Raw genomic sequence first — 15,141 nt, 5'->3', positions numbered from 1 at the left:
GAGCTTGAATTATCAGGTCTATCAACAAACAACAACTATAAATGGATAACGATATAGATACGATACTGAGGGAGAACATTAGGACATGGACCCCATGACCTTGAATACCTGATAGCTGATGTTCATTCTCACTACAGGACATGAAACCACTTAATGGATTTGACATGAGGATTGATGTAGGCTAAGGGATAATATCCATCTGAGTGGAGTTTTTTTTCACCAACTTAATTCATTATATTGGGACACAGGATGCTATTGTTTGTCCCCTGTGTTGCCAGTCATGTACAGTATGTAGGCAATAGGCATGCACCAATGTATAGACTTAATAGCCCCCTGCCAGCCAATCAGAAAATAGTATTTCTTGTCTCTTGGGGATACATTTCCAACAATATGTGTTTTAGTTTCTCTTAAAAGTTAGTATACTATGATTATTGTCTGGGTATTTTTGATTTTTCAAATTACTTGTATAAATATCAAATACATTTCTCACATCCAAAGTTTGTATTTGTAGTAGTTGTAGTTTGTAACAAAATAGTTTTGATTTAGTATTTGTGCCCAAGTACATGATAACAAAGTAACATGTGTTGGAATAAACTGACTTTCTGAATACCTTGTGCTGAAAAATATTTTAATGGACTCTCATCAGGCAATGACATGTCTTGTTCAACAAATAATTTCTTGCTTCATCAAAATCAAAATGCTTTCAAGAAAGTTGTTGCTACACAGAGAGTGTCGTATCAAAATTGTTTCTGTAAAACAACGGGATTCTGGTCCAGCTCACAGACGTGAGAAGGCCGGAACAGAAGCAGATGAAACATGTTTACACATAACTGAAGTATGGCGTACACTGCTCACATAGCAGGGATGTAGTAATGCAGTAATGCCCCTCTCAGCATTTGGCCTTTTTGCCGTATTTGTCTACAACATCCTCGGTGATGCTCTCATCCTCTCCAACATCAGCTGTAACCTTCTTGCCCACCAGCTGGAAGATGTCTTCTGGTGGCACACCTTTTGGCTCCCCCACTTTCACGGTCATCATGTCTAGGGTCAGGACAGTGTCCTTTGGAATGGCTGTCTTTGCCACAATAGACTTCCCCAACTGCAACAGAGTGTATTACACACTTTACCATAGCACACGGATTGAAATACACAAGTGAAATGCACACAGCTTTCTAATATTCATCAAACTTCCATTATTCAACCAATTTCCTGATTCTTAGAGATAATGATGATGCTGATTTCATTCCCCAGCACTTGACTGGGATCATATTTTGGAACGCAATCTTTACCAACTCCCAAAGTCCACAAGGCAGACGCATCAATGGTGCGTACACACACTAATGGCGTGACTAACAGCCATGCAAGAAGACTAAAATAATGGATGATCATCTTCTGTGAAAGCAGTTAACTGCATATTGCATCGTGTGTGATCTCGACAAGAGCACAGTCAATACATCAATTCATATTTTGCTTTACAGTAACCCTGAATACAGAAATGACTCACATGGCAGCATATGGCTTCAGCCACTCATAAACCCACTGGCCTCGCAGCAACAGTTTCACTGAGAAGTATTACTGAGAAGCTCCTTGAAGGGAACTATGCTCATCCAACCAGTTTAAGGAGTGTCTTCAAGATTAGAAAACCTCATTGTGTTGGGTTCATTCTATGGTACGTAGTACACACATATCGATATATTTAGCCCAAGGTTGTCCAACCAGTTAGTCCTGGGGTGCCTCTCAACATCTCTCCTCGATCCTCGGTGCTCGATCCTCGAGGGGCGTTCCCACTGATCTATAACTACTGTAACACTGGATAGACTATCCCACCGTTGCCGCCCAATCATTCTTAATCCAAATCAGTGAGGACGAGGATCGAGGAAGGAAGTGTGGGTGTATAAAAGACCAAATGAGAGGCACCCCTGGTCCCTACCACCCAAAAACATCACCACCCACCTTATCATGGCACTGCACCTCACAGGGCAGCATCTGTTTAGTGCCCGTGCCCAGAGCCCGCTCCACCGTACGGATGGCGCGCACGAGCTCGGCCAGCTCGCTGAAGTCCAGAGAGGCTTCATGGTCACTGCCTTTCCAGGTCTTGTCAAGGGTCACATGGCGTTCCACCAGCTTTGCACCGAGTGCTACCGCCCCCACACTAATGCAGACCCCTGACTCATGCCCCGAGTATCCGATGGGAATGTCTGGGAACTCCTTCTGGTACTCCTGTGATTGCAAGAGAACATTTGCTAAATATAAAACTGTACATGCACAGATTGTTCTGCAGCATTTCTGTACATCTGTATCTGCATACCAACGGTCACGTATATCAGTCTGAAGGACATGATGCATTACTAGTGAATGCTCAGTCTACAGCATCTCCATGTTAAACATGTAAGAATGTGTCATGAACAATGTCTTACAGTGATGACCCTCAGATTAACATCTTCAGCCTCGAGAGGATAGGCACTGGTGCACTGCAGAATGCAAAAGTTTTGGTTGTGCTTCTTCACTGTTTGGTAGACACGCCGCATGGTCTCCATGGACTGCATTCCACTGGACACCACCATAGGCCTTCCTGTTGTGAGAAGAATCAGCACAAAGGCCAGAGTTAACATGATATTAAAACACAACAGTGAAAAGCTAAGAGTCAAGTTACTGGAGATGAACTCTCCAGAGAAGGTTCACTGTGTAATGTAAGCGTTCATATTAAAATTACTGAATTGAATAGAATAGAATAGAATATATACTTTTTTGATCCCGTGAGGGAAATTCAGTTCTCTGCATTTAACCCAATTTAACCGAATTAGTGAACACACAGCACACAGTGAACACACAGTGAGGTGAATCACACAACCCAGAGCAGTGAGCTGCCTGCCCAACCAGCGGCGCTCGGGGAGCAGTGAGGGGTTAGGTGCCTTTCTCAAGGGCACTTCAGCCGTGGTGGACTGGTCGGGGATCGAACCGGCAACCCTCCGGTTACAAGCCCGGGGCCCTAACCAGTACACCACGGCTGTGATAGCATACATTTTGAAGAGTCCTGTAAGTCCTGTAAGTTGTGATGAAATGTTGTGTTTACCATAAAACCTGCCTTTATTTGCTTCAATCGCAGAACTCAATCTTCTTTTGAAATACTTGAAACAGGCAAGGCCTTTAGTTCTTTTCACACAAAACTTTTCCTCAGCAAAGATGGGAGATGCTACTAAATTGATCTTTTAAAACAGTATGAATATTTGCCTTCATGCATAAATAATACACAATCCCATGACATGGATGTGATTTAAATCACAAATCATTCATTTGATCTTGCTTCACAGAAACAGAGAGATCGGTATCAAAACACCAGTAGTATAAAGGGATGAGTTGAGGAGAGGACACATATTCAGACTGTGTCCACTAAAGGCAGGGGGACACCATTTTCTTTCTCCTCTCTTTACCATGATGGTAAATCTGAATGAATTTCACCATAGTCTACTTTGGTGCTCATGGCCTCAGTAAAAATAACTGAATGACTGAATTGTGTTCTGGGTTTTAGTTGTTGTAGCCACGTAAGGCCAGTAATGGGGGCCTGCGTCTAATTGGGGCTCTGCTTTTGACTGCTTTCCCAACCAGATCCTCACCTTTTTTTGCTGTCTTTTCAAGGTATGGAAAGTTATTGGTATCTCCAGATCCAACTTTGAAAAATGGAACATCCAACTCATGGAGGAATTCTACAGCCATCTGAGTGGGAAAAGACAGCAGCATTTCCAGATTAGTATTTCTACAAGATATTCATGGATTACAAGAATATATTTTATTCCAGCATTTGAAGAAATCTTAAGCAATACTTTAGAGACCTAAAACAGAACAGACATGAGGGACCAACAATGTCAACACAAAGAATCCATGCCAACCATGCCATCGATCCCCACAGATAGGCTAAAGAAGCACTTTACCTCGTCCATGCCTGATGCAGTGAAAAAGATGCCAACTTCCTTGGCATACTTCTGCAGCTCTCTGTATTGTTCATGACTAAACTCCAGATGACGCTTGTGTTCCCCATACGTCTTTCCCCAAGAGTGTTTAGAGGTGTAAGGGCGCTCCAGGGCACGTTTATTGAACTTATATTCAAGTTCACTCTTCTGAAACTTGGCACAGTCTGCCCCAGCTTCCTACAAGATGACAAAATAAATGCATTTTTATTAGGCTCATCATGTACAGTTTAAAAGTTAAACACAACTATTCAATCAAATAAACAGTCATTTCCCAGAATATTGTAGTAATTTGGGACAAATCATTATGGTAATCCTACAGGAATACAAGCTATTATAGAAATAAGTAGGCTATTTTAGGACATAGCCTAGACTACTATAGGCTCTTACAGATACAGAACATTATAGAAGTATCATAGCTAGGCTTCTATAGAAATCTTCTCTTGATCATATAAAAAAATCCAGCACTTCATTTAGCCTACTATTCCATTGCATGAGCCTCCACATAGCCTCTGGGGCTGTGAAACCACCACGGCCAGAGGGCTACAAGGAAATGCATGTCCTTAAAGCATATTTGCGTTAAATTCAATAGAAATACACTGTTATGTTTTATCGGATATGTTCACAAACATCATATGGATAATTCGAATTGTTATACCTTAGAAAGTTTGATCATTTTCTTCGCGATTTCAATATCTCCTTGATGATTTTGTCCGATTTCTGCAATGATGAAACAGGGGTTGTTACCCCCGATCATTCTTCCTGGACAAATCTCGAATTTAAGAGGCATGCTGAAGATCTTGCTGCAAAACTGCTACAAAACTTAAACGTCTATGTGCCTATTTGCGAAGGGAAAAAATGACTGAAGGCTTCTTCCAGATACACACACTCCTCTCAACGTCGGCTCACACTTCCGGGATAATCTTTGCCAGGTCACATGTACACGCCCACAGTTTCCAAAATAAAGGTCTTTGGATCATAAATCCATTATAGGCTACCTTTACTATTTCTTACAATTTTAAGAAGATAAGCATTAGGGGCCTTAGTCTGCACACCATGCAAATAGGCTACCATGACATGTAATTATTATGGAATCAAATCAGACTCAAAGTTTTAGGCTAGATGCATGGACTGTTTGATTATGGACTTTGGCACTGAAATCTGGGGGTAGGCCTATTTGATGGTTCACTATTAAGTGTCATGAAAGAGTGTTGGAATTTCCACCCTCTTAAAGACAAGCCGCAAATTTGTAGGCTGGAATGACTCGCGGCAAAAAGTTGTAGGCCTACTATCGAGAGGAAAACATTGTCTATTATTTTCTATAATACATTTTCTGCGACCAGAAACTTAAATCAACTAACCTGCAATGTCTCTCCTCAGCGAGTCACGTCACTTTCACTTTGAGTTCCATATGCAGCCTAACATTTAATCTGAAAGATATACTATGCAAAACTATCTATGACTTTTTTTTTTACTATTTGTCTATTTGATGTCATGCTTATAAGCTGTACTACAAATCTTTTCTGCAGGTAGGCAGACTTTTGCACCGCCCTGGCCCCTGGGGATCAAACGTGTCTCATATGTGTGTTATGATTTGCAACTGTAAAACTGATTTGTGACTTTTCAGAAAATGCACATAAACAATTTTCAGTAGGCTATTGCCCATATGTCCTATATTCTACGAGGTGCAAAATATTTACTAGCCTATGTCTTTTATGAATCCATTCTGGACCTACAGTAGGCTACACCAGGCTATCACCAGACTTTTAACATTAGTCTGGGGAGTCTTCTCTGTATTCTGCACAAGAGGCGTGATCAACGGGCATTCAAACGACTCTGTATGCATTTGGATAGACCTTGGACCAATCACACTCACGATCCAGGTGCACCAGGTGGATAAGCCAGTTTGTGACTGGTCCCCGCAGATTGGACCGGCAGATCGGGCTGGGTTGTAACCTCTGCTGTGTAGCCTACAAATCTCTACAGTTAAGGATACTTATGAAACAGATTTGATCAGATTTGGGTAGCTAATCAGGAAAATATGTGATGTTCTACAATAGAAAATAAGAGGCATTTGTAAATGGACACACATTATTAAGACTATAGGCTATACCCACAAATGAAAAAAGTCTGGACTGCTGTGGGTGCGCGGGGCGGCAGTGCGTGAGTTGAGCTTGAGGCGAGCAGCTATGGAAGGCAGTGCTGAGTGGCTTGTTGTGGCTAAGTTACGTTTAGTTTTGTTCAAGCGTACCGTTAACGTCTGGTTTTAAATAGTTGTAATGCTAGTCTAACGTTGACACGCACACAAATTGTCTACCTTGTTATTGCCCATCTGGAATAACTCCTCTAGCTTTCCTGCCTCCATCTTCCATTCTTTCTCTTTTCGTTGTTTAAAAGAACTTGCGATATCCATGATGAGTATTGAGTTAGTGATTTAGCGTCACATTGTGTGCTGATAACCATGTATAGATAGCCGAGTAAAAGAAGTACAAGTAGCCTAGTTGCGCGCCTGCATGCGTGCGCAATCTCTCCTGCTCAAACAAAATATGTGCGAGTGGATATTCTGTAGCTCTGCATTAAGTTAATTTTGATAACGTGTTGACTAACTTCATATAGAAAATTGTAAATAGCCTGATGGCATGTGCATAGTTATGGTAGGCCAATTTGATGTGAATACACACGCACAAGGGTAATTTTCTCTCCTTGATGAGTAGTCTCATGGTGCGCACAGTGCGTACGGACATACGCCTGGAGGCGCCACTGGCTCGGTTGACTGAAGACCAGATGGGCCACAGTGATCTGACCCATCTGTAACGGTTTCACCACACAGTCTGGGAGGCCCATGAGGAGTATGTTACAGTAAGAAAACCATGGTCTGTACTAGGAGCTGAGTGGTGTGTTGGGTTATATATGGTCTGATTGTTCTAGTAGGGCGAAGCAACACAACTGATTTCTTGCCACCATGGTAGGTGCAAGAGAGGGTGTTAGTTTTGATGTTGATGTTGAGATGTATGATTTGTTTGGTTGGGAAAACCCGTTGTTCAGTCAGAGAGGTTTAGCTGGAGGTGATTTCATCCAAGCGGATATGTCAGAGACACAGCCCGAGATCCACGCTGAGACTGTGGTATCATCAAGCAGAAAGGACAGACAAAGTTGTGTATCATCTGATATGAGAAGCCATGTAAGTCAATAATTGGGCCCAGTGTACACTCTTAAAAAGGGTTATTTGGGTGCTATGAACCATGCAGACTTTAAAGAACCCTTAGGGGTTCCTTTGATGATCCCTTCAAAATGGTTTAAGGAACCAGGGGTTTGAGAGTATGGGTAGTGTACTATAGTATAGGCTAGGATGCAGTGATTGACTGTGTCAAATGCAGCTGATAGGTCAAGCAAGATGAGAGCTGAGTACTGAGGTGCTGCTCTGGCAGATTTTAAAGCTTCTGTCCCAGAAAACAGAGCCGTTTTGGTGTTCACTCTTGAACTCAGACTGAGAAGGGTCAAGGAGGCCATTCTGTGAGAGGAATTCTGTGATTTGATGGAAGCTGCCCTTTCTATAGCCTTAGGAGAAGAATAGGAAAGCTGCTCTTTCTATAGCCTTAGGAGAGGAATAGGAGTGAAACTAGGCGATAGGTCTCCACCTGCGCAAAATGCTTTTTGAGCAGTGGAGTTACCTGAGCCAGTTTGAATGTAGTTGGAAATGTACCAAGCCAGTGTTCATTACATGTGTGATTGCTGGTGTGATGGTGGGAACTGTCTTGGAGGAGGTTGGTAGGAAAGGAATGATGCACCAGTGATTGCCTGAGTAAGCAGTCAGGCGGCTGCAGGCATCTTTATAGGGGAGGCCGGCTGAGACTGTTTGGTTCAGAGAACTGACTATTGATGGCAGCTACCCTCCATGGGTGGAGGAACCGAGGGCTGTTCTGTGAAGTACGTACATACTGAACTGTATAAAATAGTGGAGGAACCGAGGGCTGTTCTGTGAAGTGCACACTGAACTGTATAAAATAGTGGTCGGAGTGATGCAGAGGAGTGACTGTTACGGTGTGTGCGTCACAGTTTGACTGAGACTGAAATCAAGCTCTACCTGCTTTGTGAGTTGGAGGAGTGTGGTGTGTGTGTGTGTGTGTGTGTGTGTGTGTGTGTGTGTGTGTGTGTGTGTGTGTGTGTGTGTGTGTGTGTGTGTGTGTGTGTGTGTGTGTGTGTGTGTGTGTGTGTGTGTGTGTGTGTGTGTGTGTAGTTCAAAGGAATGTATGAGGGACAAGAACTTGAAGAGTTTGGAATATATAAGTGGATGTTCATCTCACCAAGGACATGTAGGACAGTCCATGATGTGTTTCCGGTTGGAAAAAATACAGAAATCCCTCTGTGTTCTCAGTCATCATATGACCATTCGCATGAATCACGTGACTACTCACGCATTGTAAAACGCAACGTTGTAATTCTCGACATCATGGCCATGTCATTTCCTCTTGACCTAAAACGCAATCTATGTGCTGTACTCTGTGAAAACAAAACCACATGGTTGTAGGCCTACACTCAATCGTTAATTGATAATGTTAAAGAATTCTTCTGATGGGTAAGGTAACAGAAAAGGCATTCAAGTCTGGATTGAGAAAGTGCCCCTACCAGCTCGTTCATAAAAAACCTTTGGCGAAATGGCCAAATATTCAGGATCATGTTTTACTTCACTTCAGTTGTCCCAAACCCTTACAGAATTTAATTACACTACATGCTACCAAAAACAGCAAGGCTGACAATATTATAGTAGTAGTAGTATACAGTATATACGATTAAAATCCTCCATTACAGGACCTCGAAAAAACGGAATAATGTGGGTGCATGGTGCCTAAGTGTTATAATTCTACTGGTATAGTCACATCAGAAAACATCAGAAAACGATGTGATCAACTACAAGCTCTTACTGTGTCAAGAAATGCAAGAAAGGAAAGTTAAATGTTGACTGACAATAGTTAGGCTCTAGTTCTCGTAGTTTAGACTTCTCAGTCACCTTGGTGCATTTCTTGAATAATCATTAACATTTGCACCAGCCTGTATAGTATGGTAAGTGCATTTCTCAAAACAATCGGTAGCATTGCACATCACCTACAAAAGTTTGTACTGTAACTCACTCAAAATGTTTAGTTTATACCTCAAAGGCAAAGATGTATGTCAATGAACATGTCAGTTCCTGTTGTCACTGTTATGTTGTCACTGTTATGAACAATAGTTGAAATCGCAGTTTTCTAATGCCAAAGCCTTTTCTGATGTGTAAAAGTAAAGTTTGTTAAAAAAAATAAAAGAAACACCCCTTTGGTAGAACTACATGCAGTGCTATACTTGACAATTGAAGGTTCATATGCAACTCTTAATTTCTATTCTCCTATAGGCCTATATTCATTGTTTATGTCTTATTAGGTTATTGCTTGAAATTATATTGTTGTATTGATAATATTGCTATTCTCCCTATTTTTTGTAATTGTTCACTAATTTGTATTGTTATTTATTTTTATGTCGATTTGGACAAATGCGTTTGCTATAACAATAACCATGACCATAACCATAACTCTGAGCTAGGAACTCTTGGTTGATCTAAGGCATGATTCACTTGCAAGCCATTTATGAATTCAGGAGACATTTGTCCAGTGTAAATGTGCTTTGACATACTTCCATGTTGCATGTTTAGCCACAGGATTATGTTGCATCTGATCTTAGGTTACAGTATGGCACACACTTCAGCTGGCCAAACTCTCTATCTGCTTGGAAATGGGTTTGGGTAGCTACACCACAAAATACTGGCACAAGTGTGTCTTCTCCTATAGAAATGTGGGAGTTGCAGCACCCCCTATGGACAACAAGCAACACAAGTGGATATACTGTGCATCTGCCTAACTAGGCCTATCGGAAGTGCTGTTGCAGGGGAAACATCATGCTGATGACTCCTCTTTAAATCCATCAGTGTGGAGCACTTACCCTTGGAGTAGTTAGGTATAGACGTACATCACCCTTAAGAGCCTCCCATACTGCATTAGTGTTTAAAGTGTTCTCTCCCTCACACACTAATGCAGCCCTACTTTGTGTGAAGAATTCTTTATGAAACATGATTAATTATTAAGGAAATATTTTGCATAGGCCTATAAGGTATAGCACAAATGTAAACATTCTAGAGACATATAGCAAAATAATACACAGATGAGGATTACTAGCTTTACTTAAAAAAAAAAAATTAAAAAAAAATGAGAGTGCAAAAGATTTGTAGTACAGATGGAAAGTTTTATTATGTGGTTATATGGTTTGCTACTGTGTACATAATATGCATAGACAAATTCAGCTCGACTCTTTATGCATTTTGATATCTGAGAATCAAGAGCAATCTCATTCTATTGCATAACCGCATGATATCAGCTAAAACAATAACTTAGAATTAAAGGGCTATAAACTCACTGCAACATCAGAGAAGATTTTAAATGCTGACCATTCCTTACAATATGACAACAAATATTCTCACATCACAGCGTTAATATATTTTATATCAGGACATTTCCATTAGTTCAATAAAACCAAATGGAACCAGGATGTCTGGTTTGCTTTTCCTGAGATTTTAGCAGTAGCCTAAATATTAAGTAGGGCCTTGTGTATCTACCAAAATGGCATAAGGCCTGTTTAGATTTTAGATATAGAGGTTATTTTCTACCAATTCAACATATTAGATTTAATTTCTCTTGTCTATCTTCTGTCACAGTATCACTCATACATAAACATAAAGGACTCTATCTTGGCGATCTAAAATGCATGGTAAGAGGTGAAACTTCACCGTGGTCTCAGAGTCAACGACAAAACAGTTCTACACAGTTAATCACTGTGACTATTGACTGACAAGGGGTTACAATTGAATAATGTTCAACTGAATAAAAAGCAATTTATCCTGCAGATAAGTTGTTTGGGACTGCTTGCTAAGGACTGCTTACATCTCGTGACAGTGCTTCTTCTGCTGTGCTTCAGATGTGCCTTTCACTATAGACCAGGTGTTTCTTGGTCAGTGGCGTATGATTTTTAGAGGGTGTAAAATAGTGATTTTGGATCATGTGCCAGACTACACCTTCTGCCACACCCCTGGGCACAAGGCTTATTAAAAGTGAAGCGCATAGTGCAAAATTCAAGTGTAAAATAAGAATAAACTTTGCGCCGCCTTTCTGATCGTCAAAATAGAGCCCAAAGTGTGGTATGCTTCATCTGATATAGCAATCTGTAATTGGGGTTCAGCATATACATGATAGATCATTTGACATTCTAGCAGTTACTGGAATATTCCATGAATAAGCTCTGTTATCATTACATTGTACAGCATGCTGTCCATGCATGCTCTAAATGAGTATGGAAGCTCTCATAATCCAAATGCATCAGTATAGCTGGTCTGAGTAAAGCCATTTGAAGGTTTAAGGAAGTACTGCTTGTTGACATTATTAACTTAAGTCATTTGTGAAGTTTAACACTTCAAAATAAGCCAAATGTAGATGGTCATTGTTGTAATCGGATATGAAAAACAATTTTAGATTTAGCCTATAAGTAGAGCCATTTCTAAGTCATGATGCACAGAGAGGATTACTCAAATACTCTCCTGTCTTTACTCTGCTCTTCATTACACCATTGCATGCATCTTGCTCGTCTGATTCAGGCTTTTGAATGCACTTACTCACAACTTCCAAGAACATTTCAAATGAAACCTGAACTTAGTAATACATGTATAATAATAATAATAATAATAATAATGATAATAATAATAATAATAATAATATAAACTGCAACTGCAGACATCTTTACACTCCTCCTTCCTAACATCATTGTGTGGGACACAGTTTTAGGCAAAAGACCATTACACCTTTAAAAAGAAATGCGTATGTCAGACAAATGCATTGTACATAATATAAACAATGATCGATGGCCATATTGATTCATAAGCTTGCATTATTAGGAGCATTTTTGGACTTATAAGCTACTGTCAACTGTGACATGCTCAAACACTTTGGTTTTGCCTTTAAAGCTAGTGGCCAAAAGAAAATCCCTTTGGTCTGTTGAAAGAGCGGTGAAAGAACGTGGCCATTGCACATATACCTCCCGGAACTTGATAAAGTGTTTGTTCTTCTCATCCCACCTGTACACCAATGAGAAGGAATAGTCACTTCCTAGAACAAGGAAGTGTTGCTCCCTGAACTTGAAAGGCTGGAGGACCATGGCTCCTCGAGATGGGAATGCTTGCACTTCAACAAATTGTTTGCCAGTCCACTGGAGGACCTTTGAGTCACCAATATAACAGGCCATGGCCAGATATAAGTCCCCATTTATATGAAACGACTTCACTGTGACAATGTCATCCATATTGGGGATATCAGTAAGTAAAGCAAACTTCTGGGTACTCTTGTTCCATTGGTAGATAACTGGAGCTTGTGAGCGGCTTGCCAGGATGAGGTGTCCCTTGCCATCTATATCAATAAACTCTGCATCAGTGTCACGGAACCACTCATGAAGAAACTGGTATGGGTAGAATCCTGTGTCATTCCATTTGTAGAGGGTTGATAAGCCGGCTTTAGAACTATCAACAACCAAAAAGAACCACTCTTCTCCAATTTGAAAGACTTCAAGGTCATTGGGTTTAGAGATGTTGGCTGCTTCAACAACTTGAAATTTTGTGAACTTATTCTGCTGCGGTTCAAATTTGTGGATGTGGGAACCATCAAAGAGCTGAGAGACAATAACAAAGGCCTGGTCGTCAATCAGAACTGATTTGCACCCAACAATGGAACGCCCTGTAGCCACCAGAATACAGACGGAAAGTTAGTATTGTTATTTATAAAAGGTTTACTCATCCATAAAACAGTTATTAGTGTGAAAGCCTTTACAAAGTATGGGCATAGTCCAAAACAAACCTGTAATAGTGTCAAAAGGCCTGAAATTGATTTCAATGTGATCCCACTCCATAATGACACAGCTGTCTGAGTTTGGCACAGCCATTGCCACATATATGTCTTCTTTATAGGAGAAGATATCCGCTGACATGGATTGTGTCGCCAGGGTCTGATGAAGGACAAAATCTGAACAGAAAAAAACAGGAAAAAAAATTACGACACATTTCAAAACACAACTTCAGCTGTGTCCTAATTTTTGTTTTGAATACCTTTATGCCAAATTGAACTGAACTGAAAAATCAACTGAAATGGGAAAAAAACTCATCTGTTAAATACCCATCCCAGGATACTAATGGCAATGTAACTATAATCTGCTGACATTCTGATTACCAGTGGAAAGACACTCCTTCTGCTGGTCGGGGACATCTTTGAGACGCATGCCCTTCCTATCTCCTGGCCCGGCACAGTAGACATCAGACACTGTGGCATTGGATCGCCTCAACCAGTCTATCAGCCACTTGGCCCCACAGTCACACTCAAACACGTTACCACGCAGATCCCTGTCAAAACAATCAGGGTGCAAAAAGCACAACAATGTGAATAAGTGCGACAGAAATAACTCCAGCTGTGTTCAGCAAAACAGCAAAATATCAAGTCTATGACAAAATGATCAATAAACAAAGTACTCACAACTCTATGAGAGAGTCCAAACCAAAGAATAGGTTCTTTGGGAGTGACTTCATGTTGTTGCTGGCAAGTGACCTATTAGATCCACCAATAAAAGCAGAGTGAAAAGTGAGATTCACAGTGAATGTTATCATCTGTGTGCACTGATGAGTTCCTGAGTGTGAGTTTGTACATGTGCATGTGTGTGTGTGTGTGTGTGTGTGTGTGTGTGTGTGTGTGTGTGTGTGTGTGTGTGTGTGTGTGTGTGTGTGTATTACTAAAAGTAGAAACTCACAGGTGGGTCACATCACGAAGACCCCTGAGGGCATTTTTTGTAATGGTCTCAATTTGATTGCCTTCAATAAATCTGGAAACAAATATGACCTATATTAAATATTCTCTGCATGTTTTGCTATGTTCATGAGCACCATTAATGTGTGGAAGACAACAAAAGACTCACAAATACTCCAGATGTGGAAGCCCAGAAAAAGCATCATCTTTAATGGCTGAGAGTGAGTTAGAATTGAGTAGCCTTGGGACAGATACACGTAGAATTGTGTTAATGGAATTGCATGTGTCATGATTTGGAAGCTTACACTGGCACCCATAAATAACTTGCCATACACACAATACTTCCATATTATGGGAGAAATCTATGTAGCCTAAATGTAATGATCTAGGCCTATGTTGGAACACATTGTTTACATAAACTACATGTTACATTATTGAGTTGTGGATATTAGAATGGCAAAACATGTAACAGAGTCTAATGAATGAATGAAGGGAGAACTGCATGGCAGTATCTTACAGTAACTGCAGTGATGGCATGAGGGCAAACATTGCCTCCTTGATTTCTGGAAAGCTTCCATTTACAATACTCCTGTAAAAGGCAGAAGTAAAGCCTAATATTACACTACTAATTCCATTAATGTTTACTAATTCAAGTAAGCTAAGATACAAATGAGGACAGGCTATGTGCTCTATCAGGGTAGGCTACCATAAAAACAGGCTCACTAAGGTTACATGAAAGGTCACAATAATAACAGTAAGAAATTGATAACTTAAACGGTTAATAGCTCATTCAGGACAATATCAGCATGTACTTACAGCGAATTAATGTCATTAGGAATCGTACGCGGAATGATAGACGACCCGACGCAAATGATGGAGTCTTTGGAGCAGGTGCATCCGGAAGGACATTTGAAAACCTTTTTCAAAAGTGACGGCTGAGATAAACTGAGCAACGTAAAAGTTATCCACAGGGATTTACGGATAATGATGCCTGGTAACATTGCAATGTCGTAATGCGCTTCTTTTACACCTCTCTACACGAGGAACAGAGCGAGGTTGCTTTGTCCCGTTGCGCACAGTGGAATGTTGCTGCTGCACCTATACGGGATGTCTGACCTAAGCAGCTTCGGCTGCAGTTATTTGCGATTACCTCATTAGTGATGGTGCATGGAAGGGAGGGTGGCCTTAGCATCACTGAATTCATATGTTATTAGGAATGATTAAATAAAGTCTTATGCCCACGAAAAGTCACAACGAAGTGGACTATACTTGTGACGGATTTGTAAATCGTCAACTGAATTGAGGAAGGGAGTGCCAAA

General features: G+C 40.7%; 2 protein-coding genes across 2 annotated transcripts; both read right to left on the bottom strand.

Annotated features, from left to right (window-relative positions):
- Positions 1-611: 611 nt before the first annotated feature.
- nansa (N-acetylneuraminic acid synthase a) lies at positions 612-4,887 on the bottom strand. The gene is made up of 6 exons (XM_062516613.1): positions 4,624-4,887; positions 3,930-4,145; positions 3,615-3,714; positions 2,418-2,572; positions 1,954-2,220; positions 612-1,099 (listed from the first exon to the last, which is right to left on the bottom strand). The coding sequence occupies exons 1-6, from the start codon at positions 4,753-4,755 to the stop codon at positions 890-892; spliced, it is 1,080 nt and encodes a 359-aa protein (XP_062372597.1). The 5' UTR covers positions 4,756-4,887; the 3' UTR covers positions 612-889.
- A 5,333-nt stretch (positions 4,888-10,220) lies between these two features.
- Positions 10,221-14,884, bottom strand: lgi2b (leucine-rich repeat LGI family, member 2b). The gene is made up of 8 exons (XM_062516602.1): positions 14,639-14,884; positions 14,340-14,411; positions 13,992-14,063; positions 13,827-13,898; positions 13,556-13,627; positions 13,256-13,425; positions 12,887-13,051; positions 10,221-12,766 (listed from the first exon to the last, which is right to left on the bottom strand). Exons 1-8 carry the CDS (start codon positions 14,821-14,823, stop codon positions 11,949-11,951), a joined length of 1,626 nt encoding a protein of 541 aa, XP_062372586.1. The 5' UTR covers positions 14,824-14,884; the 3' UTR covers positions 10,221-11,948.
- Between the last annotated feature and the right edge of the window lie 257 nt (positions 14,885-15,141).

The sequence above is a fragment of the Sardina pilchardus genome, chromosome 2 (assembly GCF_963854185.1).
Source record: "Sardina pilchardus chromosome 2, fSarPil1.1, whole genome shotgun sequence".
Lineage (NCBI taxonomy): Eukaryota > Metazoa > Chordata > Actinopteri > Clupeiformes > Clupeidae > Sardina > Sardina pilchardus.
Note: the sequence above shows the minus strand (reverse complement) of the source record. Positions and strands in the feature narration are given on the sequence as shown.